Source organism: Camelus ferus, chromosome 8, assembly GCF_009834535.1.
Source record: "Camelus ferus isolate YT-003-E chromosome 8, BCGSAC_Cfer_1.0, whole genome shotgun sequence".
In the NCBI taxonomy this organism is placed as follows: Eukaryota; Metazoa; Chordata; class Mammalia; order Artiodactyla; family Camelidae; genus Camelus; species Camelus ferus.
In genome coordinates this window covers 66792379-66818887 of record NC_045703.1, presented here as the reverse complement: position 1 = coordinate 66818887, position 26509 = coordinate 66792379, and the positions used below count along the sequence as shown (strand labels likewise).

Below are 26509 nucleotides of genomic sequence, written 5' to 3'. Positions count from 1 at the left end.
CTCACAACATGGCATTACTGCAGTGCAAGTGGTCCAAGAGAGTGCAGGATTATCCAAAACAGAAACCATGGTCTTTGTGTAACCCAATCTTGGAAATGATATTGGATTCCTTCTACCACAATCTATTCATTAGAAGCCAATCAGGAAGTTTGAGTCACATGCCAAGTGAGTGAAATCAAGCTCTGCCTCTTAAGGAAAGGTATACAAAAGGATTTGTGGTCATATTTTTAAAACCATCACATTGACAGACAAATTATACTTAACACCATGAGATTGGATAAGGTCACCAAAAAAGAAAAGGGGACCAAAGACTGAGCCCTGGGATGTATCCACATGAAAAGACTGGGGAGAAGTTGAAGAACCATCCAAGGAGGTCAAGAATGAGCGGCTTGTGAAGTGCGAAGAGAACCAGGAGAACTAAAAGAGGAAAGTGCATCAGGGAAGAGAGCAGTCAGCTCTGCCAGGTGTGGGTAGGGTAACCATTATCCTGTTTTCCCAAGACAGGCCCAGCTCACTCCTGGTTTCATCCTGATGTTATTACTAATAGTACTACCCACCTTCCCTTCTAAAAAGCAGCCTCGTTTGACAATGAACTATATGGACATCTTACATAAGTCAAGTAATATGGCCACTGAGATTTGGGAATTGGATTGGAAATGGAGAGGTTGTTGGTACCCTGAGGAGATCATCTGACTAGTGATTTGCTGTGAGATATATCAGCATCCTTTTCATTCAAAAGATTTTTTTTCTATTCAAAATTATTAAAGAGCTAAGTAAAATATTAACCATCATTAGCATAAATAGAACATGAAATAACATACCAAATTGAAGTAAGATTTTAAAAATCACAAATGCAGTTAACTCACTAAATTTTGACTCTTCTCAGTCATGATTTGACGTAATCACAGGTTACACTAAAGTTTAAATACAGCCTTAATCCAAACTCACTTTATGAACTAATGATCTGGAAAACAATTGTTACTATTATAATGCTACAGAATTGATAGGCTCTTCTTGTTGTTGAAACGAAGTAATTTGACCAGCAGGCAAAAAGAGCATCATCAACATGATCCAAGTATTAAGTAGAAACAGACACCCCAGGATTTACATTTATTCATAACTATTCATAGAATGCTTTTTAGTTGATAAAATGTGCAAAGACTGTAGTTAGGCCTTGTTCCCCAGCTCCCAGGCTGCCCCTGCTCTTACCTTCCCTGCTGGCTACTTCTGAAGGCATAACCCCACACCCCCACCATCGCACCCATCTCCACTTAGCCTGTGCCGAATTTAACGCCTGTCATTTCCTTGGCCCTTACTATGGCCCAGACAACATTTATATCTCTTTGCCCATCTTGATATGTTCAGTCACCTACCACAGCTCTGTGAACGTGTGTGGTCCGTGCCTTGCACCCTCCGATTCACTCAAGTCACAGAGTCAGAGTACTTCCTCACAGTGACGACTTGTCAAGTGAAAGATGACTTAGGTGAATTAGTAGCCTTGTTGGAAAATAAGCTCTGGCTCATTTTTGGCAGTTTTAGCAAATGGAAAGTGACATTAGGTTTCATTTTACTTATTTGGTCTCAAATAATTTTTTTCTTGGGGCCCTTGGCTTCATTGAAAAAGGGTCTCCATCCACAGGAAGGAGATTATCCTGACAGTTCAGGTGAACACTGGTGAGGGAAAAGATGGTAGAAATGAAAAGTATTTATAAAATTGAAGTGTTTCTGACATGCGTAGTGTTCTCATTTTAATGCTCAGAAACTGTGAAATGATTGTATCCATAGAGAATCCTGCCAGATGGTCTCCATCTCTGATTGGGGGGCTCTGTCTGAGGAAATGGCCTGGGTTCATGACCACTGTGGGCAGCTGGGTGCCTCTCGCGAGTCCCAAGCTGGAAAAATCAGCCCACTGCGGGGAGGCAGGGAGGGAGCCAGGGCATGACACAGGGATGGAAACAGACCAGATACCCGACACTCACTGGGCAGTTACGGCACAATGAACTCTGAAGCCCATACATACAGTATGTAATTTTATCTTTATAATCGCCCTATACACCAGGTGTTATGTGAGTCAGCTAATGTCACAGAGATGACACATCATCTCAAAACACAATAGCTTACAAAAACATGCATTTACCCCTTGCTCATATACCTGTCAGTAATCTCGCATCTGACTGATGTACTGGGCTCAGCTGGGCGTGGGTGCCCACCACAGGCTGAGCTCCCGCGTTCCCCGGTGACTTTTATTCTTCCGGGACACTCAGGGCCTGTACTTCTATTGGTGACACAGAGGTGCAAGAGGGCACACCCAGCCTCACAGGCATGCTTCAGGCCTTTGCTTGCCTCATGTACACTAACAATCTGTCCAAACAAGCCCAATGGCCAAGTCCAAAGTCAAGAGTCAGGGACAGATGCTGTGCCCACCAGGAGGCCACGACAGGGGTGTGGGCGTGCTAGACTGCTACGGGAGTGTGAAGACTGGGACCACTGACTAAATCCAGCACGGGTGCTGTGACTACACTCAGAGATGAGGACGTCAGGAGAGGTCAGAAGACTTGCTCAGTGTCCCGCTGGTGTTAAGTAGAGATGCTGACGTTTAAACTCAGGCAGACAGGCCCCAGAACCCAAACTACGATGCAGGACAGATCAACGGGGATCAGGCATAAGCTCCCGAGGACCAGGAAGACTCGTTAAAGGTTAGTCACAGTGGGCAGGAGCAGGCCAGGACCAGCCTAAGAGGGTCCTTCCCGTGCTGATCTCGTACCTCTACCGGTCACGCACCCACAGGCTTGCAGAGGGCATGTCCTGTAAACCAAGGGTGGAATCATAATTTGGCAAGTTTATACCCTCAACTAAGGAAGTTACTCCCAGAATCTTTTCAGAATTTCAGTAGTTATCCAAAAGTTGATTCTCTTTATATGTTTCTGTCATTTCAAGTGTTATGTAGTGAGTTAAAAAAAAAATACAACTTTATAGATAGATAGGTAGGTAGATAAATGTAAAAATTGTTCTAAAATGTAACTGTAGTACCTTCCCACCACTTGAGAACTGGTTCATGGGAAGCTTTTCTGTTACACTTTGATTATATTTAAACATATTTTAAAGTATATGTATTTTTAATTCGTGGAATTCCCCAAAAGTTTCCTCTTCCAAATATTGAATTTAAATTTTGAGAATTTTGACAAGAACCTAAAAATCTACCCCATTCTTATGTCTAAGGCAGGAATAAAGTTAAGTTACTTCAAAAATTATTTCCCACTATTGTAACCAATTTTGTATGTGATGGATGAAAACGTAATAAATTCAATATAACTTATTTTTAATGTTTAATAACTGTACCTTAAGTGCTTATAACAAAAATGTAAAGATTGATGAGAAGAGTTTTTACATTTAAAATGTTTAACATTTTGATTTTGTTATTGCAAAATGTTTCCAATTTGGGTGATATTTCTTAAAATTTCAGTGAAATACAATCAGTTTTCTTCTTCTATCAATTGGTTTCTTATTTCTGACCAAATCAAATTATAGTAGGCTTACGTATTATGAAACAATGAGTCAAAGTAAATACCATCAAAGGAGAAATGATGATCTTGTTTTAACCCCAAAATAGATACAAATTGTAATTACTTAACACGTAGCTGATGTAACACTACTATTTTCATAGAAACAAAAAGGATTCTCATAACTGATGTCATTGCACAATTGGTATATACCATCCTGGTTCATTGTGAAACTTTTGCTTTAACTTCTATTCAGCTGCAGATAATTGCATGTGTGTATTTTACCTTGGTTTTCAAAATCTTTTAACTATACTAAAACGTCCAACCATATTATTAAAGTAAATTTACTACTTAAAAATGGGATTTCTTGTTTTACTACTAGATATAAAATTTTAAATCTAGCCTATGTTATATAACAGTTTACATCTTAAATGCAATTATTAGAAAATAATGGTCACAATACATCAATCATTTAGGTGAAAAATATAGAAAAGCAAAAAAATTTTAAGTTACTCTAGCAATATTTTTGTTCTTTATTTTTTAATTGAAGTATGGTTGATTTACAATATTGTGTTTCAGGTGTACAGAAAAATGGTTTGATTGTACATATATATGTATATATCTATATTTTTAAAATTCTTTTCCATTACAGTTTATTACAAGATACTGAATATAGTTCCCCATGCTATACAGTAAATTCTTATTGTTTATCCATTTTAAATGTGGTAGTATGCATCTGTTAATCCCATACTCCCAGTTTATCCCTACCTTCCCCTCTTCCTTTGGTAACCATAAGTTTGTTTTCTTTGTAATTCTGTTTTCTCTTTCGTAAATAAGTTCATTTGTAAAAAATATTTTTAGGTTCCACATATAAGTGATATCATATGATATTTGTCTTTCTCTGTCTGGCTTACTTCATTTAGTATGATAATCTCTAGGTCCATCCATACTGCTGCAAATGGCATTATTTCAGTCTTTTTTATTGCTGAGTAATATTCCATTGTATATGTATACCACAACTTCATAATCTGTTCATCTGTTGATGGACAATTAGGTTGTCTTGGCTATTGTAAATATCACTGCTATGAACATTGGGGTGTATGTATCTTTTCAAATTAAAGCTTTTATCTTTTCTGGATATATGCCCAGTGGGATTACTGGATCATATGGTAATTCTATTTTTAGTTTTTTAAGGAACCTCCACACTGTTTTCCATAGTGGCTGCACCAATTTACATTCCCAGCAACAATGTAAAAGGGTTCCTTTTTCTCCTCACCCTCTCCAGCATTTATTATTTGTAGACTTTTTGATGATGGCCATTCTGACCTGTGTGATTTATATTTCTCTAATAATTAGCAGTGTTGAACATCTGTTCCTGTGCTTTTTGACCATCTGTACGTCTTCTTTGGAGGAATGTCTATTTAGGTTCTCTGTCCATTTTTTGATTGGGTTGTTTGGATTTTTGTTACTGAGTTGTATGAGCTGTTTATATATTTTGGAAATTAAGCTTTGGTTGGTCACATGGTTTGCAAATACTTCCTCCCAACCTGTAAGTTGTCTTTTCATTTTGTTTATGGTGTCCTTTGCTTTGTAAAAGCTTATAAGCTTGATTAGGTCCTATTTGTTTATTTTTGCTTTTATTTCTATTGCTTTGGGAGACTAATCTAAGAAAACATAGCTACAAATTATGTTAGAGAATATTTTGCCTATGTTCTCTTCTAGGAGTTTTATGGTACCATGTCTTATATTTAAGTCTCTAAGCCATTTTGAGTTTATTTCTGTGTATGGTGTGAGGGAGTGTTCTAACTTCGTTGATTCACATGTGACTGTCCAGCTTTCCCAACACGACTTGCTGAAGAGACTGTTTAGAAAAGCAAAATTTAAATACATTCAAATGAGTAGTAAAATTTTAAAAAATTAAGTATAAAATAAACAAAAGTTTTTAAATATAAATATAAAAATATGAAAATATCTAGTTTGCAGTAGCAAACAAAATCATTAAAATATAAGAATAAATGTAAGAAAAATGCTCAAGATCCTTATAGAGAAAGCTTTAATTAAATTGGCAAGTTTATACTCCCAAATAGATGTTACTACCAAAATCTTTCCAAAATTCCACTAGTGATCCAAAAGTTTATTTTCTTTATATTCTTCTGCCATTTCAAATTGTTTGCAATTTGAAGTAAAAGAAGACTTGAATGTTGGAGCGCTGTACTATATTTATTGATGGGAAGGCTCAATTTTGAAGTTATTTCTCCCCTAAATTACTGTGTAATTGTTGCACTAATCGAAATCCCCAGAGGATTTTTTTACTAGAGCTGACTCTTAAATTCTGAGATGTGCAAAAACAGCCAAGAGAAGTCTGTCAAGAAAAAGAGAGAAGACAGGCTCTACCATCTACCAGAACAAAATATAAAGTGGTTGAAATTAGAACAGATGGCTTTGGATAGTGGCATTGTGGAAAAGAACATATCTAGAATAAACATATCCAGTGACTGCAGGAACAAAGCAGAGGTGGAAGAGGAACTGGGGGCGCTTCAAGTGATTTCCAGACCTAGAAACATCAGCACTGTGGCAGAGCTGACAGGTGGACCACATTGTGGTATGATTCAGCAAGCTGAATTTGCAGTAGAGAATTTGCAAGAGACCTAGTCACAAAGGTTACATTTCTACAAGTTACCTAGCAGTGTTTTGCATCATCACAGACCAGAATGCCAGCCATAGATAGATATGCATACATTTGCTATCAGTAGATTCCAATTTTACCATTTTCACAAAAATAAACTTTTGCTGAATTGTGCCAGTTACAATAAATCCAAATGAAATCTGTTTTATTACAAATCCTATCCTTTACAAATTTTGTTTTTAAATGTTAATTGGAATGTCAAACCCCTTTTTGTTTTGCATGCAACTAGTACAGTAAAAGTAGGGTGTTTTCTGCCACTTTGCTGTGGCTTTCTTCATTGTCCTGACACCTACAGGAGCCCCGTCTTCTTCCGGCCTGGCGCTGGGATACAGCGGGGTCATTACCCAGAGTCATTCTCTGTATCTTCTTTCCTCGGGGGATGGGTGCTGACCAAGCAGTGCTGGACGTCTCCCTTGGTTGAGGCTGTTAGTTCAGTGCTGGGCAGCATGGAGTTTGGAAGTCACTGTGAGCTTTGGAGTCGGTCAGTTTCAATCCCTCTCTGGTCATTTCTGGGCTCTGTACTCCTGGGCACGTATGTGTTCCCTCACCTGCAAGGGGAGGGAGTCAAGCTCCCTGGTAGACTCTTACTAAAGATGTAATGCTAACGTGTCAAGTCCTTGGTGCTAACAGACGTTATTTTCCTTAAATATTGATTTTAAACAAATGAAATGAATTTTTAGAACAGTATGTGGAAGGCTTAAGTACTTCTGAATTCTTGTAAGTTCTTTTTTCCTTTTTTTTTAAGTCATGGATTCCCTTGTTCCAGGCCTGTTTTTCACAGGAACTTCTGGATGTAAACATGAGGGAAAGTTGATCAGAGGATGGACACCCCAATCACAGAGCGTGGACCAGGCGAGGGGCCAGGGGCTGGGTCAGCGCTGAGGCTGCCCCCCCTTCTCTCTCTCTTCCTCGAGTCTCTGGGGTGCTGTGGGCAATGCACCCAGGGAGCAGCGACAGGACTGAGGGTTGTGTTTAAAAGAAGAAAGAAAGGCAATACCCTTGAGACTATGTCTTTTTTTTGATGGAGATTATTAGACTAACTCTTGAGCAAGGAGAGAAGGGAAGAGAGAGTGTTCCTTTTTCAGTGTGTGAGCCCACAGCCCTCTGTGCAGGGGGGCTCCCCCGTGACCTGGCCCCCAAGGCCACCTTTCCCCCAGCGGATGTGGCCAGTCGCGTAGCCCAGCGTCAACACAGGGACTACCTCCTGCCGGCGCCCCGGGTGGGACAGGCCCAGAGTTGAGACAGGGGAGGTTGGGGGGGGGGTGTCTATAGATTATACTAAGGGTTTTTTTAGTATGTTTTTATTGAAGTACAGTAAGTTTACAATGTAGTGTCAATTTCTGGTGTACAGCACAATTCTTCAGTCATACAGGAACATCCATATATTCGTTTTCATATTCTTTTTCACCTTAAGTTACTACAAGATATTGAATATGTCTTCCCATGTTTCTTAAAGGCTTGGTGTCGCTCAGGTGTCCTGTTAAGGCATAACCTGAATGGACCTGCCGGGTGTCCAGCTCTGTGCTGCATCAGCCGTGGTCCAGTCTCTGTTTCATTCACACAATGAACATCCACAGCCCACCTCTGTCTCCAGAGAAAAACTAAAACAGAGAAACTCTTTTTGCGGAGATGAATCTCTGCTGGGCCATGAAATGTATGTGCCTACTGGTGTCTAGATGCCAGGATACATGAGTTTGGATTGAATGATACAGTAAGAGCTAACATTTTATTCTGCTTTGATTATGTGCCAGGCCCTGTGCCAACGTTTTTGTATTATTTGCATAATTTGATCCATGCAGCAACCCATCCCTGGTGTGTGTATTCTCACTTTGAGGATGGGGAAACCAATGCTTGGGTCACGTCCTTGCCTGGGCTCACAGCACAGGTAAGCAGTGAAGCCAGGATTTGAACTGGGATTTGCCCCACATCCAAGCCTTTTTTAGACTATTCCATGGGGGCCTTGAAGGTCTGGGCCCAGGTGTGTTATTAGTTAATTTAGACCAGAGTTTGTTGCTATAGTAAGGGAAAAAATGCAAAACCAAATTTAAGGGAAAATTATAAAATAAACGATTGGTTACAGGAGGCTGTAACCCAGTTTGACCCAGGGAACCTGACTAGAGCGGTCATTTGAATTCCCCTTCCCTCTCCTCCTCATTTCAGAGCCCACTTGTTCTCTCATTATATCATTTAATATTTGGCAATTCAAACATCCTAGGAGAGATTTTACCTTTGACTTGCCCTCGGTTCGCATTTCCTCGTTGTGGGTCGCCGTTTATTTTTACTAGGTGCCGAGTCTTTTCTGCCCAGCTCTGAGCCCCGGAGTGCTCTGCTCCGTAACCCAGGGCAGACGCAGAGGGAGGCCGGGAACAGGGGAAAGACAGAAAGGAGGCGACGCCACCTCTGCCAGCTGAGTCCCATCGTCTTCCCTGTGCCTTCGACTTCCTCTACCACCGTGTTCACAGGGCCAGTCCCACTTGCAAATTTGTTCTAGAGAGACGAATAACAGAAATGAGCAAACGAGACAAACAGAGGAACTTACACCCCTTTGTCCTCCATTTAGATCATGCCTCTCCTGAAAACTCACTTCAGGGATGTGTACATATAAATTCAAGACACAGAGTCCTCTTTGGTGAGGGACTGAACAGTGTGGCTCAGTCATAAGCCAGAATGTCCTCCTTCCCCGCCTTCCCCTCCAGGTCCATTGTGATCAAAACCATGTAACTAACCCCTGCCTGGTCTCGCTACCTGCCTGGCCCCTTCGTTTGAAGACTCTGACCCCCTCAAGCCACCCCACCTCACCTCTCTCCCATCACTTCCAGTCCTCAGGGTGAAACATCAGCTCAGTTGAACTGTCAGTCACATCACACCCTCCTGCAGGAAGCCCAGCAGCTTTGTATGGCATTGAGAACACTCTGCTCTCTGCTCTGAGGTACATCTCCTGCCCATCGCCCACCCCGGTGTGCCCGGGAGTGCTTACAGTTTCCAGACACGCTGCGACTCCCATTTCAGGGCCTTTATCCTGGCTGACTCCTCCTCCAGGAATCCCCTTGCCCTCCTATGATTGCTATAGGTCACAGGACCTCCTGGATAGGGTGAGCCTTAATCATCCCCGACTCCCGCAAAGCAGGAGCTTGACAAAACTTCCCTGGAGAAATGGAGAAATGCTGACCCCGTAGGAGTATTTCGTTCCCACGAAACCCATTTCAGCCAGAACATTTTACGATGGCGGCCCGGGCAGCACCTGGTCAAGGGCAGAGGCTGGGCCTGAGCTCAGCCCCTTCTCTGCCCTGGGGGCTGTGATCTTCTCCTCTGTGGAACATGGAGTGACGGAGCTGCCGCATCGTGTTGGGGGGAAGGTCGGGGAGGTACAGACGGGAAGATGGTGACCCAGTGCCAGGCACGATGTGGAAGACGTCTGCATCCGTGAAGCTCTCGTTTTATCTCTTTATATTCCCTTGGCCTCTCGCAAATCAAAATCCCGCTGGAGAAGTGCTTTCCCTTTTCAGTGGGAAGGGGCCAGGTGCCCACTTCCTCAGTGAAATCGGCCAGTGCTAGAGAGGCCTGTGTTCGGTCAGGGGGGTTGGAGGGTGGGCGGCCACGACGGGGTGGGCCCTGGGTGCTAGAGGCCTGGAAAGCCCATGGTTTACCACGGAAACCATGACAGGACCTTCGGGTTAACACTCAGCCTTCCCTTCCTCCCCCAGCCGCCCGAGCCCCCCGAAGTGAAAGGACAGAGGCCGCTGCGCCCGCAGCTGAGGAGCCCACTCTGCGGTTTGACTTTTCCTGCCCTCCCACTCGCTGCAGAGTGGGCCGCGCTGCTGGTGCTCAGGGGCCACTTCCCTCGCAGGCCTCAGCACCTCCGCCAGGTCCCCTGGGGCCCTGGCATTAGCATTCACTGGAGGCCCAGAGGGTTCCCGTTACCCACTCCCTCCTCCTCTGAACCCAGGGATCGAGTCTACAAGTGCTTTTGAGAAAAAGATCCCGTGGCAGGATCATATCCCCCAACAACTGCATCTTTTAAGAAGCTATCATCATTCTTACTTTGAAGAGCTTCGGAGAGCATTCTAAGAGCCATAGATCTGGGAAATGTTTCCTTTTAGCACAGGCCTTCAGACTGCACCTCTGCTGTGCAGTGATTCCCGACCAGCTTCGGCGTTAGAATCGTGCTCATTTCCTTCCTCCACTCCCTTGGAGATCAGCTCGTCCCGCTGCTCTCTGCCTTCCCAGCGGCCCCAGAAAGGAGCGCCCGCAGAGGTCAGTGACAGTTCCACCGGCTGGACAGGATCTTTTTTGACTTAAGCTGAAACATAAAATACTCAACTTGGTTCCCAAAACAAGAAACTGCTATTGCAAATACATACATAAATCTTTCTCGTGGCCAGGCATGGAGGTGGTGGGAATGGATTCCTGTTTTTTATTATCAACAAGCTTTTGTTAAACTTAACCTGGTGCCAGATGCTATGCTGGTCCCGGGTGTACACTGAGGGGCTTTCAATCTAATTGGGAAAACATGAACAACCATTTACCCATTTGTCCTCTTGGGGACAGCAGTCCAAGTCCCAGCAGACGCTTCAGTTGGAGAGCATTGGCATCAAGACTGGGAAAAGCAGTAACCTCGTTCCCATTGTGGAGACTCACACAGCACAGCAGTCTTTTAGAGGGCCTGGAAAGTCTTGCAATAAAGAATTTGTTTAACTTTCTGTATCAGTCAGCGCAGGCTAGGTTATGCTGTGGGTAACAAATGGCTCAAACGTCTCAGTGACTTGAGACCATGAGTCCTTGCTCGTGCTGCTCAGCCACGACTCAGCATCAGATCTTCACCCCAGGACACAGGCTCACGGGGCAGGCTCTGTTACGGACACTGCGGTGCATTATGTTAAGGGTGAAGAGACATGGTGCACGCATGTGTGGTGTGGCTCATAGCTTGAGTTAACAGTAATCTGTGCTTCATGGCAACCCAGGAGCAGAGGGGATATTTCACCTGGATGTGAGCGGCCCACAGGACAGAGCTGGCCTGGAATGCCAGACACCAGCATCAAGACAAGATCAAGGGCAGCAGTTTTTTTGTTTTTTTTTTAAGGGGCGAGTAGGTACTTTTGTCCCTGAAAATAAATGAATCCAGATGTCATCAATGTAGGGAGGAGAAGGCAGGTGAAATGGGTCCAGGTCAAATCCAGAGGCAGGGAGGTTGGCTAAGTCAGAGAGGAAGGGGCCATTCCCAAAGGCGATTTCCAAAAGACTCTCCACTGGGAATTTGGGAGTCCTTATGCATAGGGACTGGGGGACTCTGATTTCAACAAGGAGTATGAAGTCAGGTTTTATGCTTATACAAGCAATAAATTATCCCCTCATCTGCTGAGAGAAGCCTGTACAGACAGGGAGCGGGAACACCCAGTGTTCTCAGTGGGATAGTTTCGAGGTTATCATACCAGAGGATGGAAATTGTCATCGTACCCCAGCCCCAGACAAGTCTGACAGAGCAGGGGCTCTGTCTGCAGAGACCCACAAAGGGGATTCCATATAGAGGCAGCTTTGGCTTCCCCTGGGGGAAATCACTGGGGTGGACTCGATGACCACATGGCTAGCTTCCCTGGAGGGTCAAGAAGTCCCAGCTCATATACACAGGGAACCCTGTACTTTACAGTTCAGATGGCCTTAAGGTTACCGTTGTGAACTCTACGAAGAGGTATGACAGCCTGGCCTGTCTTATCAGAAGATCTAAGGTTTATTCAATCCTGATTAAAACATAATCAGCAAATCAGTAATTATCAGAGAAATGCAAATCAAAACTACAATGAGGCATCACCTCACACCAGTCAGAATGGCCATCATTCAAAACAACAAATAACACAAATAACAAATAACAAATACTGGAGAGGCTGTGGAGAAAAGGGAACCCTCCTACACTGCTGGTGGGAATGCAGTTTGGTGCAGCCACTGTGGAAAACAGTATGGAGATTCCTCAAAAGACTAGGAATAGACTTACCATATGACCCAGGAATCCTGCTGCAGGGCATATATCCAGAAGGAACCCTACTTCAAAATGACACCCCAATGTTCACAGCAGCACTATTTACAATAGCCAAGACATGCAAACAGCCTAAATGTCCATCAACAGGTGACTGGATAAAGAAGATGTGGTATATTTATACAATGGAACACTACTCAGCCATAAAAACCGACAACATAATGCCATTTGCAGCAACATGGATGGACTTGGAGATCATCATTCTAAGTGAAGTAAGCCAGAAAAAGAAAGAAAAATACTATATGAGATCGCTCATATGTGGAATCTTAAAAAGAAGAAGAAGAACATAAATATAAAAGAGAAACAGACTCATAGACATAGAATACAAACTTGTGGTTGCCAAGGGGGAGGGGCATGGGAAGGGACAGAATGGGATTTCAAAATTTGTAGACATTGACAGGCATATGCAGAGTAGATAAACAAGATTATACTGTATAGCACAGGGAAATATATACAAGATCTTGTGGTAGCTCACAGTGAAAAAAAATGTGACAATGAATATATGTATGTTCATGTATAACTGAAAAATTGTGCTCTACACTGGAATTTGACACAACATTGTAAAATGACTATAACTCAATAAAAAAAGTTAAAAAAATCAGCAAGCTAAAAATAGAAGAAAACTCCCTTAAGTTGATAAGGGATCTCTACCAGAAATCTACTATAATCACACTTGAAAGTGAAACATTAGCAGCATTCCTATTAAAGTCAAACAAGGTAAGGGTAACCACTGTTCAATGTCGTTAGTAATAACGCAAATGAAATCCAGCTACAAAACAAAGTATGCGGCAAGGATGAACTTTCCTAATACCCATTTTCCCCTTCTTCCGTTGTCATAAAACTTTGAGCCAGGCACATGACCATCCAGAAAAAAGTCTCATTCCCCAGACTTTCTTGTAGCTAAACCAGTGGCCATGTGACTAAGTCTGGCCAATAGCATGAAAGAGGAAGTGTCATGTGATAGCTTCTGGGAACTTTCCTTAAGGGTTAGTCATTGTGTGCCCTTCTCCCATCTCCCCTGTCTTCTACTTGCTGTCTGGAAGTGGCTGCTGCCATCTCAGACCTAAGAATGAGGCCAAACCCTAGGGATGGTGAGTGGTGAGCTTCGAGGCCTCTGGACCCCAGAGGACTTCCCAGAACAGAGCTGCCATACCAGCCAAGGACCCTCTCTGGGCATTTTATGAAAGAGAAAGAAACATTCTTCTTGTTTTGATCACTGTTATCTGAGATCTCTGTTACTCATTGTTGAAACCAACCCTAACTGCTATGAGGAATAAATGTTTATTGGAATAGTCCCACTCATTTATTTGGACCTTGTCTATGGCTGCTTTCATGCTACAGTGGCAGGGTTGAGCAGTGGCACAAAACCAAAAACATTTACTATCTGGCCCTTTACAGAAAAAGTTTGTCAATTCCTGATTTAGAAAGTCCAGAGAAGCAACTGAACCAAAAGCTGAACAAATAGAAATGGCCCTAATTCTACTGGATGGGAGATAAAATTGAGTTGTTATATCTGTTCTGTCCACAGCACCTGGAAGGGTAATTGATCTAAGTAAATAAAGAGTTCCAGTCTCAAAAATCAACTAGGACCCTGAGTCCTACTCAGTGTAAGCTTTACGTAAGCTATCCTGTAGTTATTAAAATTAAAACTGTGGTGTTTATCCAGGGCAATGGTATTATCTGTGCAAAAGGCAAAGGAGTGATTTGGAGTCAGAAGTCCTGGGTGTCTGCCTCAGCGCAACTATGTATTAGCTCTTAGATTTTAGCAAAGTCCTTGCATCCTTGGTTTCTTCATGAGAATGTCTCCTCGACGGACAGGTTGGGGCTGGCATTAAATGAGATAATATGTGCAAAGCCCACCTTACAAACTCACTTTGGACAAAGGCTGATTCTTTCATAGCGTTTATATACGAGATTGTTAGGAGTTTATGGTATCATGTTTCAAAGTTGGTTTACAGGAAAACCAGCAGTGATTTCAAGCATGTTCACAGACTCCATAGATCTCAAGGTTTGAACAATAACATTCTAGCCAGAAAACAACTAAATTCCAGGCAGACTTAAAGTTCAAGGCTGAAATGATAAGAAGATAGAAAAGATGTGGGCAAAGGGAGGAAAGAATGTGAGGGAGAAGTAGTCAAAAGAGGGCACAAGTAAGAGAAAGGCCAGGGAGAAAGCCAGCCTTCCCAAGCAGAAGATGGGGACAGGGAACACCCGATGGTTTGGCAGGAAGAAGTTGCACAAGCAGATGGAGAGCCTGGTATCTGGAATGCTGAATTTCAGAAACTTTAGCACCTACTACTGTGATCAGTATTGCTTTTGCTTGTCAACAAAGTGGCAAATATCTCACGAATAATGAAGAATTCAAATACTCATAGATTTTAAAAATATATAAAGTCTGATACAATGTTTTTATCTCCAGTAAGCTCCAATGAAGGTAAAGATTTTGTGTATTCCCTAACATGTCAATATTTACTCTATTTCCTGACGCATAACAGGCACGTATCAAAAATCGACTGAACAGAGGAAAGTAGACCTTAGCAAAACTTCGCAGAGCTTTGGCCCGACCTGGTTGCTCCTGTTACTGCTGTCCCGTCTTTGACAAATCACAGAAGAGCTGATGCCGAAGTTGCGTGGCTGGTGCGAGTGTTAGAACCAGGAGCCAGACACTGTGTTCCCTATCATGTTACTTAACTGCGGTGTGTGTGACCAGGGGCCAAGCAGAGCCCTGCATCAATAATGTGAATACAGCTTTTCCTTTCTTCGGATGACTTTGAACTCTTCCAAAGATCACAGTGTACTCACAGATTAATCAGAATTATTGTTAATACTAAATTTTTTTGTCATCTGAAATTTTATTTACATTTTCTTCGTTAAATTGTTTTTATTCCCATTTTTCCTCCTGTAAATTGAAGGGCAAAAAGACAAAGGAAAAGCAGGCAGTGGGATGTTAGAGCTACTCCATACCTGGCAACAAACCCAAATTTGCCTTTCATGAAAATGTGAGGCATTTATGGAGAAGATAATAAAGGATACTCCACCAAAATATATCTGACCAAAATTTGCCCTTACCCTGTTTGTTTTTGTTTTTAACTATTCTCTCTTCACCTTCCACAACCCTTGAGGAATTTCTCTACTGGATTCTTAAGTTTTAAGTGAGTCTTTGCAAATTTGAAATCTCTGAGAGTGTTACGGTTTTAAGTGTCCATATCACATGTCTTCTTTCTACCAGAACCCTGGTTTTGTCCAGGTTTCTACTCCTCCCACTCAGCCCACACTTCGAAGAGGAAGCTGGACCACCCTCACTTTGATTGGGGTGGACTTGATTGATCTAAAGATATTCTCTCCTTTTTGCGATTGACTGGCCCTGGAACAGACACATAGACATGTGACTCCATTCTGGTTAATGAGACGCCAGGTGAGGCATTTGGTTAAAGATGTCTCTAGATGCTTTACCAGAAGTTTCTGGGAAATACCAAACTGCTCCATAGGAGTATTCCCATAAGCAAAGTCATGTCATGGAAAACAACCCTTTCTAAATCTGAATTCAGAATCCAAATCACATTAGGGAACAAACTACCAAAAGGGTCAGTTAGCAAATATAAATAGGAATATTTTCATGTCAAGAACTGGAGACAATAAAACAATCTGAAGAGCATCTAAATATATTTAAAATATAAGGGAAGAGTGTGGAGGGAAAAGATAGAATAACCTCTCCCCAAAAACTCAAACAGAAATTATACAGATTAAGCAAAAAGCATGGCAGTGTAGTCTCGAAAGGTGGGCTTAATAGAAATTTGCATGCAGTTGAAGAGAAGACCAGTGAATTAGAATATGGGACTAAGGAAATCCCTTAGAACGGGGTTCAGAAAGATGAACTGTGAAGTGCAAGGGACATAAGGGCACAAGGAGAGCACCTAACCCATCTAATCAGGGCTCTCAGGAAGATAAAGGAGAAAGATGGAGAGGCAGTGGTCAAGAGATAATGTCTGAGATTCTTTCCAGAAGAAAGGAAAAACACGAGTCTTCAAATTGTATAAGTGGACTGAATTTAGGGCAATGTTATTAAACACTAGACCCATAGTAGTAAAACTACAGAGTATCAAAGGTAAAGAGAAAGAGAAAACTCTGAACATTATCTTAAAGGAAAACAAAACAGATGAGCTACAGGGAGTAATAATTAAACTGACAATGAACTTCTGATAATAGATGCCAGGGACTACGAATAGTATCTTTTAAATACTCAGGGGAAAGCAGCTGTCATCACAGAAACCTAAATTTTAGCTAAATTATCATTCAGAATTAAAAGATAAATAAAGACAATTTCAGACATACAACTAAGAGTTGAGCACCCACAGAGTCTTGCTGACAAAAATTACTGAAAGGCACACTTCAGCAAGAAGGATAGTGAATCCAAAAGGAAAGATGAAGAGCCAAAAGACAGTGGTGGCCAGAGAAATCAGTAAAATGTGCTGCTGAGTCTAAACAGTTATGACTGGTACAGATAATGCTAATAGCTAACCGAGTACATGGAACTAAAATCAGGATGGAGCTGATCTAATAGTTGACAATACCATAAAAGATGGAAGAGAAGTTCAGAAGTTCAACCATTCTTAACTTGTTCAAGAAGAGACTAGTAATATAAACCACCTCTCGATTTTGTTAGGAAAATGTAAGGTCAAGTTATGCATGTTAACTTTAATTTCAAAAATACTAATGGATGACTTCTAAAATGATTAAAGCAGAGGGCATGCTTTCCAAACAAGTAGACAAGGAAATGAGGAGGTAAAAGAAAAATTGATCGATTCAACATGAGCCCAGAAGGGAGGGGAAAAAGAAACAAAGCTAAAAGATGCAGACAAGAGACAGGTGATTGCTCCTCTCATCCAGTCACAGTCCACCCAAATATCATGTTGCCTAAAAACTAAATTGTAAGTTGATTTCCAACAATACTGTTCAAAGTCTTAAAGTGGAGGAGGAAAGGGAAAAAGAAATAGGTTAACACATGCACACACTCATACGCACACACAGAGTATGGGCAAAAATATACAGAGCTTCCACGGTCCTCTGCTCTCTAACCGGCTGATCTGTGTGACTTCCTTCCTCCAAGACTCATTCTGTGCTTCCTTTGTCCCCAGCCGAGGTTTCAGCTTGTTGAAGTTCTCTTTCTGATGCAGTCACTCAACCCTTCATTCTCAAGAGGTCTGAATCTTCAGTGGCCCTCCCTTTTTTTCCAAGTTGCTCTAGTTTTCCACTGGACGTGGAAGTACTAAGGGACAACTCAGAGAATCCGCTGGGTTCCAGAGGTAGCCCGCCTGGCCCCCGTTGTGTTGGACAACCAGCTTTCCTCCTGGTGACTGGATGATCCACCCCCAACGGCAGAAGGAATGGCAGGGAAAAGCACCCCTCTCCTTTCCTCTCACACTGCTCCACACAATACTTCTGGCTTCAGACGTGTGGGTATTTTTCCCACACACCAGACAACTCTGTGACACCGGCTGGGTACCTACAATTCAGTCCAATTCTGACACTAACTGGAGTTAGTGCCGACTCCACAGATTAAGGGCTCAGTCCTACAAGGCTGCCCCCACTTCAGATGCCAATCACAAGGCCCAGGTTGTCACCTGTGCTATAAATCGGATTCCGACAACCCCCTTTCAGCTCACAGTACTCAGGGAAACACTTACATTCACCAGCTTATTACTTAGAAAAGGAAATGAGAAAGGATACAGATGAGCAGCCAGATCAAGAGGTACATATGGTGACGTCCAGGAGAGGCCTGAGCACAGAAGCTCTGTCTCTGTGGAACTGGAGTGCACCATCCTCCCAGCTTGTAAGTATGGTCCCCAACCTGTAAACTATCCAGACCCCATATTTTTGAGATTTTTGTGGCGTCTTCATCACATAGCATGATCAATCATTAACTCAGTCTCTCTACCCCTCCCCATCCCAGAGGGTGAGGGGTGAGCCTGAAAGGTCCATGTTTCTAATCATGGCTTGGTCTTCCCAGGGACCAGCCTCCATCCTGAAGCTATCCAGGAGTCCGCCAAGAGTTGCCTCATTAGAACAAAAGGCACTCCTATCACCCAGGAAATTCCAGGAACTCTGTGTCAGGAGCCAGGATCAAAGACCAAAAATTAAAATAAAATATTCTCCTAAGTTCTCTTATCACTTAGGACATTACAAAGATTTCAGGAGCTCTTTGTCTGGAATGGGGGACAGAGACCAAGATGTGTATTTTCTACTGTTTCACAGGTAATCCCCCTTCTTTTTCTTTTGGTTCTGGGGCACATGGAGCCCCAGCTAGTCAGATGGCAGCCTCAACTGCCAATTCAATGGAACCACTGTTGGGTCCCCTGGGGAAGCATTCCTTCCTTGTAAGACAAAAGCTCCTAGAAGACCTTAAATTTGAGACAACAGGAAGAAGCAAAAATTCTAGATGTGTGTTATCAAATGTAACGGTGAGATGCCTGAGCCATGAGCACCAGCTAAGACAGGACCAGCAGTACTTGATGAAAGCCAGTGGACTAGCACCGTCACAGCCATTCACTGGGGAAGGTGAATCCAGTTCATTTTTACCTATTTTCCTCGCCGGCTCCATAGGCATTCCCTGAGTCATTTAAAATCAGCCTCGCCTAGTGAAAGCTTCCAAATAATCCACCTTTTAAATTATACCTCTCTAGTCTGAGGGACTGCTAGCCTTGGCCTCTCTGAATTTCTTAACCTTTCCCAAGACAGCACAGCCATCCAGCTGCCATCTTGTCTTGGCAGAGAGAAGACACCCCCACTGGACAGGCCCCTACTCCTGGGGATAAAGAACAGCGATCCAGTACTTTCCAGGAGTCTGTGAAAGCAGCCCTCCTGATGCTCTGAGCTGCTTGTCATTGAAGATGCATCATATTGAGTCAAGTCTCCGTGATTTCATAACCCTCGCGGAGTGAAGCAAGACGTCGGGCACCTCAGAGAGCTCCACCACACCGCACATCACGCGCATGTCACAGGCCCGACTCCGCACCTCCCGCTGCTCTAGCCCCTCGTGCTTCTCCCATTTGCTCCATGGACGAATGAGCACGTCTGACATGTAGCTACAAACAAGAAGACAGTTTCCCATGTCACTTCTGGCTCCCACGTCACTACTTGGTTTATTTTTGGTTTTGTTTTTCAGGGGTTTTTTTTGGGGGGGGGGAGTGGTAATTAGATTTATTTATTTATTTTTAATGGAGGTACTGGGGATTGAACCCAGGACCTCATACATGCTAGGCATGCACCCTGCCACTGAGTTGTGCCGTCCCCCTCCCACGTCACTACTTTGTAATCACATTTCACAGCTTATGTTTTCATCTCTGTCTTGGCAAAAATAAAAACAAAACAAAAGCCAAGAGCTGATTCAAGTGGATAAACACCCACCTCATCTCCCAGGAGAAAAACCATTAACCATTTCTTGATTTTCTTTTCCCTTTGCCTGAACAAAAAACATAACATCTTGCTGGGTTGAAGTATCCTTTTGTCCTGCTATTACCTGAGTTTGAAGAAAAGGGAGAAATCACTTATTTGGCTTATAGTTTGCACAGCCACCTAGAGGCAAGCCAAAATAACGCAAAGTGACCCAGACTGCGGCCCCCTTGAGAAGGTCATGAAGGGAGTGAGAAAACGCGCTGGTATCGGCAGGGGCTGGAGGGGCGAAGGGAGAGCAACCATTGAGTATTGACAGCCTGTCTTCTAAAATTTCTAATTGTCAAAGGATAAGGCTGTCCCTGGAGTTTGCGTTGAGAAACACGCAGTGTCTCTTATTGCTCTTGACGGCCATGCAGTGAGGGAGAGATGTGTTTCTTGCAAAGATCGGGCCAAAACAACAAAAACTTGCTGGGGAGAAGGCGCTGAAGACAGTGGTTATAGCAGGTCAGGTCTGGTCCTTAATGTGCTCCAGTTCTCACAAAAAGAGGTTTTGGAAGAAGACTTAGGTGTCTGTTTACTTCCAAAGGTCAGTCTTTGAACTCACGGTGAGGGGGACATCTTTAAGGAGAATGAATTTACACAATGATAAGAAGTATCAAAAATGCATGGCAGCATCTTCATTGGTGCCTACACTGAGGATACCACCAGCCTCCTGCCCTAAATCTCGGTGTCCCAATAACCTGAGGGGCCCTGCTGAAGATGTGAGAGAGGAGAACTAAATGCAACCAGAGTTCTTGTTTATTATTTCAAGCAGAAAATTGTTGCTGCAAATATACATATTTTGGACTGGCAGGTCAGCCTGCCCTGCAGAGTAACTGGACTTTGTCCAGATGGCCAGCACAATGCCTTTTGTTAATCTTTGGAAAAATGAGAGAATTATTACACTGATTGGTCCCTTCCCCCTCTTCTGCCATCAACCTCTCCCTCCCCACCAACTAGGGGTCCTCCTGATGCCCTGGCATCCTCACAGTTTGCTGTTATGTGTTAGAGCTGCCATGTGCTTCAGGGATGGTTGAAATGTTTGGAAAACATCCTGAGGTTAATGATATTTATGGGTCCCTTGTTTTGCACTCGCTGTTTATTCCATTCTTCTTATTCAGTTCAGATCTACTCATCAAGATAAAGTGACCCTTCTCCTAAATCAGGGGACAATGGGGACCACCCCCCTACCCTTGGCTCTCAACTTCATCACTCCCTGCCAAAGCCACGGTTGTTTTCTGCCCACAATTCTCCTGGTAAATTGAAGTTAGGAGCTTCATAGAAAAAAAAGAGCTTGATGAGAGTCAAGAAAGTCTAGAAATAGCTTGCTTTTAGGGTGAATGTTTCCTGTGTGTTCAGAATTTGTTTGTCCCCTGCCTTACAACAATTAAGTTATGGTACACCGTGGTGGCCGCTAAGATTGAAAGGGAGACTTTCAAGTTTGTTCTTGTCCAGAAGGAATGTTTCAACACATGTATGTACTCATGAGACTTTATTCATCCTTCAAAGTGCCCACTAAATTCCGATTCTTCCGTAATTCTTTTCATCATTAAGTGCCTGCTATCTGCCCAGCCTTACGCTTCTCTTCTTGATCTATCATAGGGTGCCTTTCATTTATACCTACAGCAAAACTGGGCTGCTCCTAAAATGAGGCGGGAGGAAACGTCCTTTTGCTGACTTTGGATACTTTCAACAAGAAGTAATGGAGGAGACAAAACCCCTCACCTGTTATTATTGATTTTATTATCAAAACATTTGGCCACTGGGAACGTCATCGCATAAGCAGGGGGCTGGGTGGTTCCCACTCGTCTCTACGAAAGACGCTGCGTCCCTGGTGCTGTGCCAAACCTCAGATGCACGTCCATTCCCCTCTTGGAACCAGGGACTTGGGGGAAATCTCAAGGCATCTGTGCTGGCGCAGGTGATGGTACCCAGTCAGATCCACTGATGGCTGCTTCCTCACATGCCTCGCACCTACAGATCTAGAAAAGTTTGCTGGTGCTCATTCTTTCTTCCTGGATACCATCTGGACACTGGATAGAAAGCTAAGCAAGTGACAGCTACGGATAGAAAAGAAGGCAGGGGGCCAGGCCTCCAAGTGGGGGCTGCCCGGGGTCTCACGAGGTGGCTGGCTTCTCTGGGAGCATTTCCACTGTAGCGCTGGAGAGTCAAACCAAATTCTCCTTCTCTTTTATCCAGGTCTTCCGAGAGCTACAGAGTCAAGCAGAAGCTGCCTGTCTCTGACTTAGGGGTAGTCTCCTGTGACCCCGAGGAGGCGCGGGACAAGGACGAGGATGGTGATCTTGCCGTCAGTCGAGGAAGCGCCGTCCTCTTCATCGTGGCCTCCGACCCTTATGTCACCGAGTTTCCGTGAGTGCCGCCAAGTCCAATGCGGGTTTGCAAGACTAAGATCCTCAGGAGGGTCCTTTCATTAACTCACTGCTCTTACAACAAACAGAATGTGAAAATGTCTCCCCCAGAATCAACAAGGGGGGGGGTCCTGCATTATGACTAGCAGAAGGCTACCTCAGAGTCATTTCCCGCATTTCATCCAGATTAGTTATTTTTAAAGAAATACAAGAAGTAGGTTGTGAACAAAGATAAGAGAGGAAGAGAAACAGCTGAATTTGGGGTAATTCACTACCGATCCCAGGACCGGGGCTACCTGTTTGCTAGTTTTATTTCCCTGTAAAGGGTTTATTGCACAAGCAATGTTACTTCTTTTCTTGAAAGCACATTTGTGAGCTTGTAACCCCGGGAGCTGGTGTATCACTGAGGAAGTCTGGCTCAGGAGCGAGGCTCTCCTGAGAGGATTCCGAGCACGCGCAGGCTCCTGGGAACAGCAGGGCTGATGGGGGTGTTGATTTCTTTGTTACGCATCGCGCCCTGGAGGGCGCTTTACGGATCACAGATTCTAATCTGTGTAAACGTGCTGTGGGATGCTGACACCAACTGGAGCACTTACACTTACACTTACTCCTTCTTTGCTTTGGGAGTGGTTGTCCTTGTGAGCTCTGTCAAAGGGACGGAAGCCTCAGAAAGGGCACGCCTTGTTCCTTCCACGTGGGCAGGAAGGTCACGTCCACTGTGTCTTCCACATTCTTTGCCCCGTTGACCTACCCAGCCCACACGCAGTGCGGGGTGTCCTTCCATCCACACCTCATGCAGAGCCAGCTAGCTCCAACCCGCAACTCGCTGTTGGCCCAGAGCCTGGGTATAAGAGCCCTCAAAAGATGTGTGTCGAAGCAAACTGAATCTCCCTGCTCTTTCCTGGCAGGTCCTCTGATGCCTTCTTCACCTGCCCTCGCCACCCGCACTCACCTGTGCTCTCGGAGGGCCGGCCGGCAGGAGCCATGTGGCTTAGAGACCCTCGTGAGCAGCGCTCCTGCATTGCCTCCCACATCGGGTACTTGAGGTCTGAGGGTCACCCTGTGTGTACGCCGTAGCCGGTAACAGAGATTCTGACTAAGGAATTCCAGATACCCCGGGAGACAACTTGTGTCTGGGACCCTCTCGGTGCGTGTCATCAGCCTAGTCCTTCCTGTCCGACGGTCCACACTGACTCAGGCTCTCCCCGCTGAGAAGCCCTGAGGGGACTTGGGCATGGCCTAGAATCTGAAGCCAAGGAGACCTACATCAGACACCCAGACCTGCCTTTCCTTGTCTGTTTCCCATGGGCCAGTTCCCCCACACCTCCCTGCCTCTGTTTCCTCACCTGGCAGGGAAATGGCTGTATCGGCTGCACAAAATGTTGAGGAGGGATAAAGGAGTTGCTGGCACACATAGACCTGTGGATTGAGAAACAAGGCAGCTTACGTGAAATTCCGAGCACTTAGCAGGTGCGTGGTACAAATGCCGGTTGCCAGTTGTTTTTTTCTTGGTGGGGAGAATCCAGGTCAGCAAAGCTGGGCTTCATCGCCAAGGTGACTGACAAGATTAGAATTGTCCCTCAGAGTTTCTGATCTCAGTCCCTCAGGGTGACTTTGGGAACTTTCCAGCAACCTCTCCACTTGCTTCGGCTTGTTCTGGCAGACCACTTCGTGGCAAAGTGTGGAAAACAGTCTTGTGGTGTAGAGCAGATACACACGCCTGCAGAGGGGCCAAGGGGAGGGTTCAGTCTACACCTGAGGAGTTTGGAGGCACACGTAAGGGCTGAGATGTCACTGGGCATCACTGCAAGGAAACTGGGTCCTGCCAGGTTTGTAGCTGCCGACTTGGGACCTGGGCAGGAATGGCGGGTATCATGTCGCCTTCCTTTGCTTGCTACAGTGTTCTAGAAAATCAGTTTCTAGTTTATCCTTGCAGTAGACAACTGTGGTCCTCTGAACTTTATAGGATCAACTCACATATATAAGGTAGGAGCCAAAATTAACGTTTGTGACACACTCCCCTGGGAGGAATCTCAGAGTAACACTGACAGTAGCAGCCAGCAGTTCCGTGGTGCGTCCCACGTGCCCCACGCTACTCTAAGCGCTTCACACACAATCAATCATCCACTTCCCTTCTGTCACAGATGCCCTAGTCTCACGTGAGGTAAGCGTCTTTCATTCGAACTGAGTGTCACAATCGGATTTTTAGAGCTTCCTCTAAGTCATACAAAAAATTGTTTCTTTTACTAATATTGGAAGCCCCACCCTGTCCACTATCAGGTGACCAAGAGATGCCTTGTGTCACACTGGACTAGGCTGTGGTGCCTGTGGATGGCTGTGCCCTTGACTAGTTCCTGCAGTGTCCTCACTGGGATGTCATAAAATCTTATTCTGTTCTTTTTGATTCGCCCAGATGAATTCCATCTACATTATCCGTATGGGCCAACCAGCATAAACAGTGCTTCTTTTCATAAAAAGGAACTTCGGAGTACCATGTCATTACGAGAATTAAATGAAGAAATGTGTGTAAACCTCCTAGCATGGAGCCTGCTGCACATGGTGCTCAACAAAAGTCAGATTTTTCACACCAGTAAAATGGAAGGACATTCCAGCCAAAGGAAACAGCATATGCAAAGGCTTGAGCGAAAGGCTGGGTGAACTGAGAACTCCAAGAGTATATTGATCAGCTCAGGCTGCATAACAAAGTACCACAGTCTGGGGGGTTCAAACAACAGAGATTTATTCTCTCGCACATCTAGAGGCTTGAAGTCCAAGATCGAGGTGTCGGCAAGGTGGTTCCTTCTGAGGACTGAGGGAAGAGCTGTTCCAGGTCTCTCTCCTCGGTCTGTAGATGGCCCTCTTCCCCCAGTGTCCTCACAGCCCCTTCCCTCTGTGCACATCTCTGTGTCTAGATTTCCCCTTGTTTATGAGATCACCAGGCATATTGGATTAGGGTCCATCCGAATGACCTCATTTTAACTTGATTATCCCTGTAAATATACTGTCTTCAACAAAGGCCACAATCTGAGGTCCTGGGGATGAGGACACCAACATACAAGTTTGAGGGGGGTGGGGGAGGGGGAGCAATTCAACCTGTAACCAAGAGGCTGGTCACTGGATTGGAATGGGAGAGCTGGCGGGGGGAGGGGAGGCCAGAAAACAGAAAAGACAAGATGGTCCTGAGGAGCTAGCGGGGGGCAGGTCCTCAAGGGCGTTAAATGGTAGTCCCTGAACATCAGTATGTCATCAGTCCTGGGCCAAGGAAATTCAAAGGCAGATAAGGTGTGGCCTCTGACCTTAAGGAGCCACAGGTCTGGTGAAGACAGAGCTTGGGTAGAGATCATTGAAGCGGTGGGCCAAGTGTGCCAGCGATAAAGGAGGGGGCACAGAGGGAGCCCCTCCCCCAGCGCTGCCTGGCATGGACCAGAGAGGTTGGGTGGGGACCCCCCAAAGTCCTGAGGCAACAGAGAGACCTCAGGGCTGTGCGGGACTGGGCTGGTCCTCTCCATGGAGGGGAGGGCGGCCACCGCGGCCAGGCCTTCCTCCGAGTCGTGCCCGGCTCTCAGGAGCGTGAACTGCTCTGTGCTCCCGCCCCACTCACGGCGCCAGCTCTGCGGAAGGCGTCCCCAGACACCGGGAGGGGAGTGAGGCCAGATCTGGTAGGAGATGGCAGACGTGGAGGTGAGAAGTGAAAAATGGAGTCAGAATCGATGCGTCTCAGGAAATCAGCTGGGATGTCAGGTGGGTCCAGAGAAAGGCAGGATCTTGCTTCCCTGAGGCTGTAGTAACAAATCGCCACAAACTTGGTGTCTTGAAACAGCTGGCATTTATCCTATCAGCGTTCTGGAGGCCAGAAGTCCAGGACTGCGGGTCGCAGGGTTGATTCACCTCTACAGGCTCAGAGGAGGGCCTGTTACAGCTGCTCTGCTGACTGCTGATGACCCTGGCCGTCCTTGGTGCTCCTGGCTGTGGAGGCATCGCTTCAGCCTCTGCCTCCATCCTCACATGGCCTCCCTTCCATGTCTCTGTGTGGCTCACACCTCTGACGAGGATACCCTTCACTGGACTCAGGCTCCCCCTCCAATCTGGGGTGATCTCATTTCAAAATCCTTACGTCAAATACGTTTGCAAAGACTATTTCCAAATGAGGGCACCTTCACAGGTAACGGGGGCTAGGACTTGGACATATTTGGGGTGGGGGGGGGCACAGTTCAACCCACTACAGGCAGTTAACCAAGTTGGGAGAAACCGGATTTGGGGTAGGGGAGCTGGCAGCGTCTGAGCTGGGCCTTGCAGGGAGAGGCAGGTGGAAGCTTAGAGAGGAGGGGGAAGGGCATTGCAAGAAAGGGACAAGAGGAGGAAGGCTCAGAGGCACAAAAGCACCGTCCCATACAGAAGAGCACCATGTCAGAGGAGGGGTGGGCTGGATTTGGCATCTGACTGTCTCTTCCTCGCTGTTCCGTTAAGTTCCCTCTGTCACGACCACTGCCAGTGC

At 44.9% G+C, this 26509-nt stretch overlaps 1 protein-coding gene across 1 annotated transcript in view; it reads left to right on the top strand.

Moving 5' to 3' along the window:
- The window catches only part of LOC106728937, a 49596-nt gene extending 24523 nt beyond the window's left edge, over positions 1 to 25073 (top strand). Inside the window, exons 4-5 of the mRNA XM_032485275.1 lie at positions 21845 to 22015; positions 22923 to 25073. Of these exons, the coding sequence (XP_032341166.1) occupies positions 21845 to 22015; positions 22923 to 23091 (340 nt within the window). The 3' untranslated portion in view covers positions 23092 to 25073. The remainder of the gene's footprint in view (positions 1 to 21844; positions 22016 to 22922) is intronic.
- The last annotated feature ends 1436 nt before the right edge of the window (positions 25074 to 26509 follow it).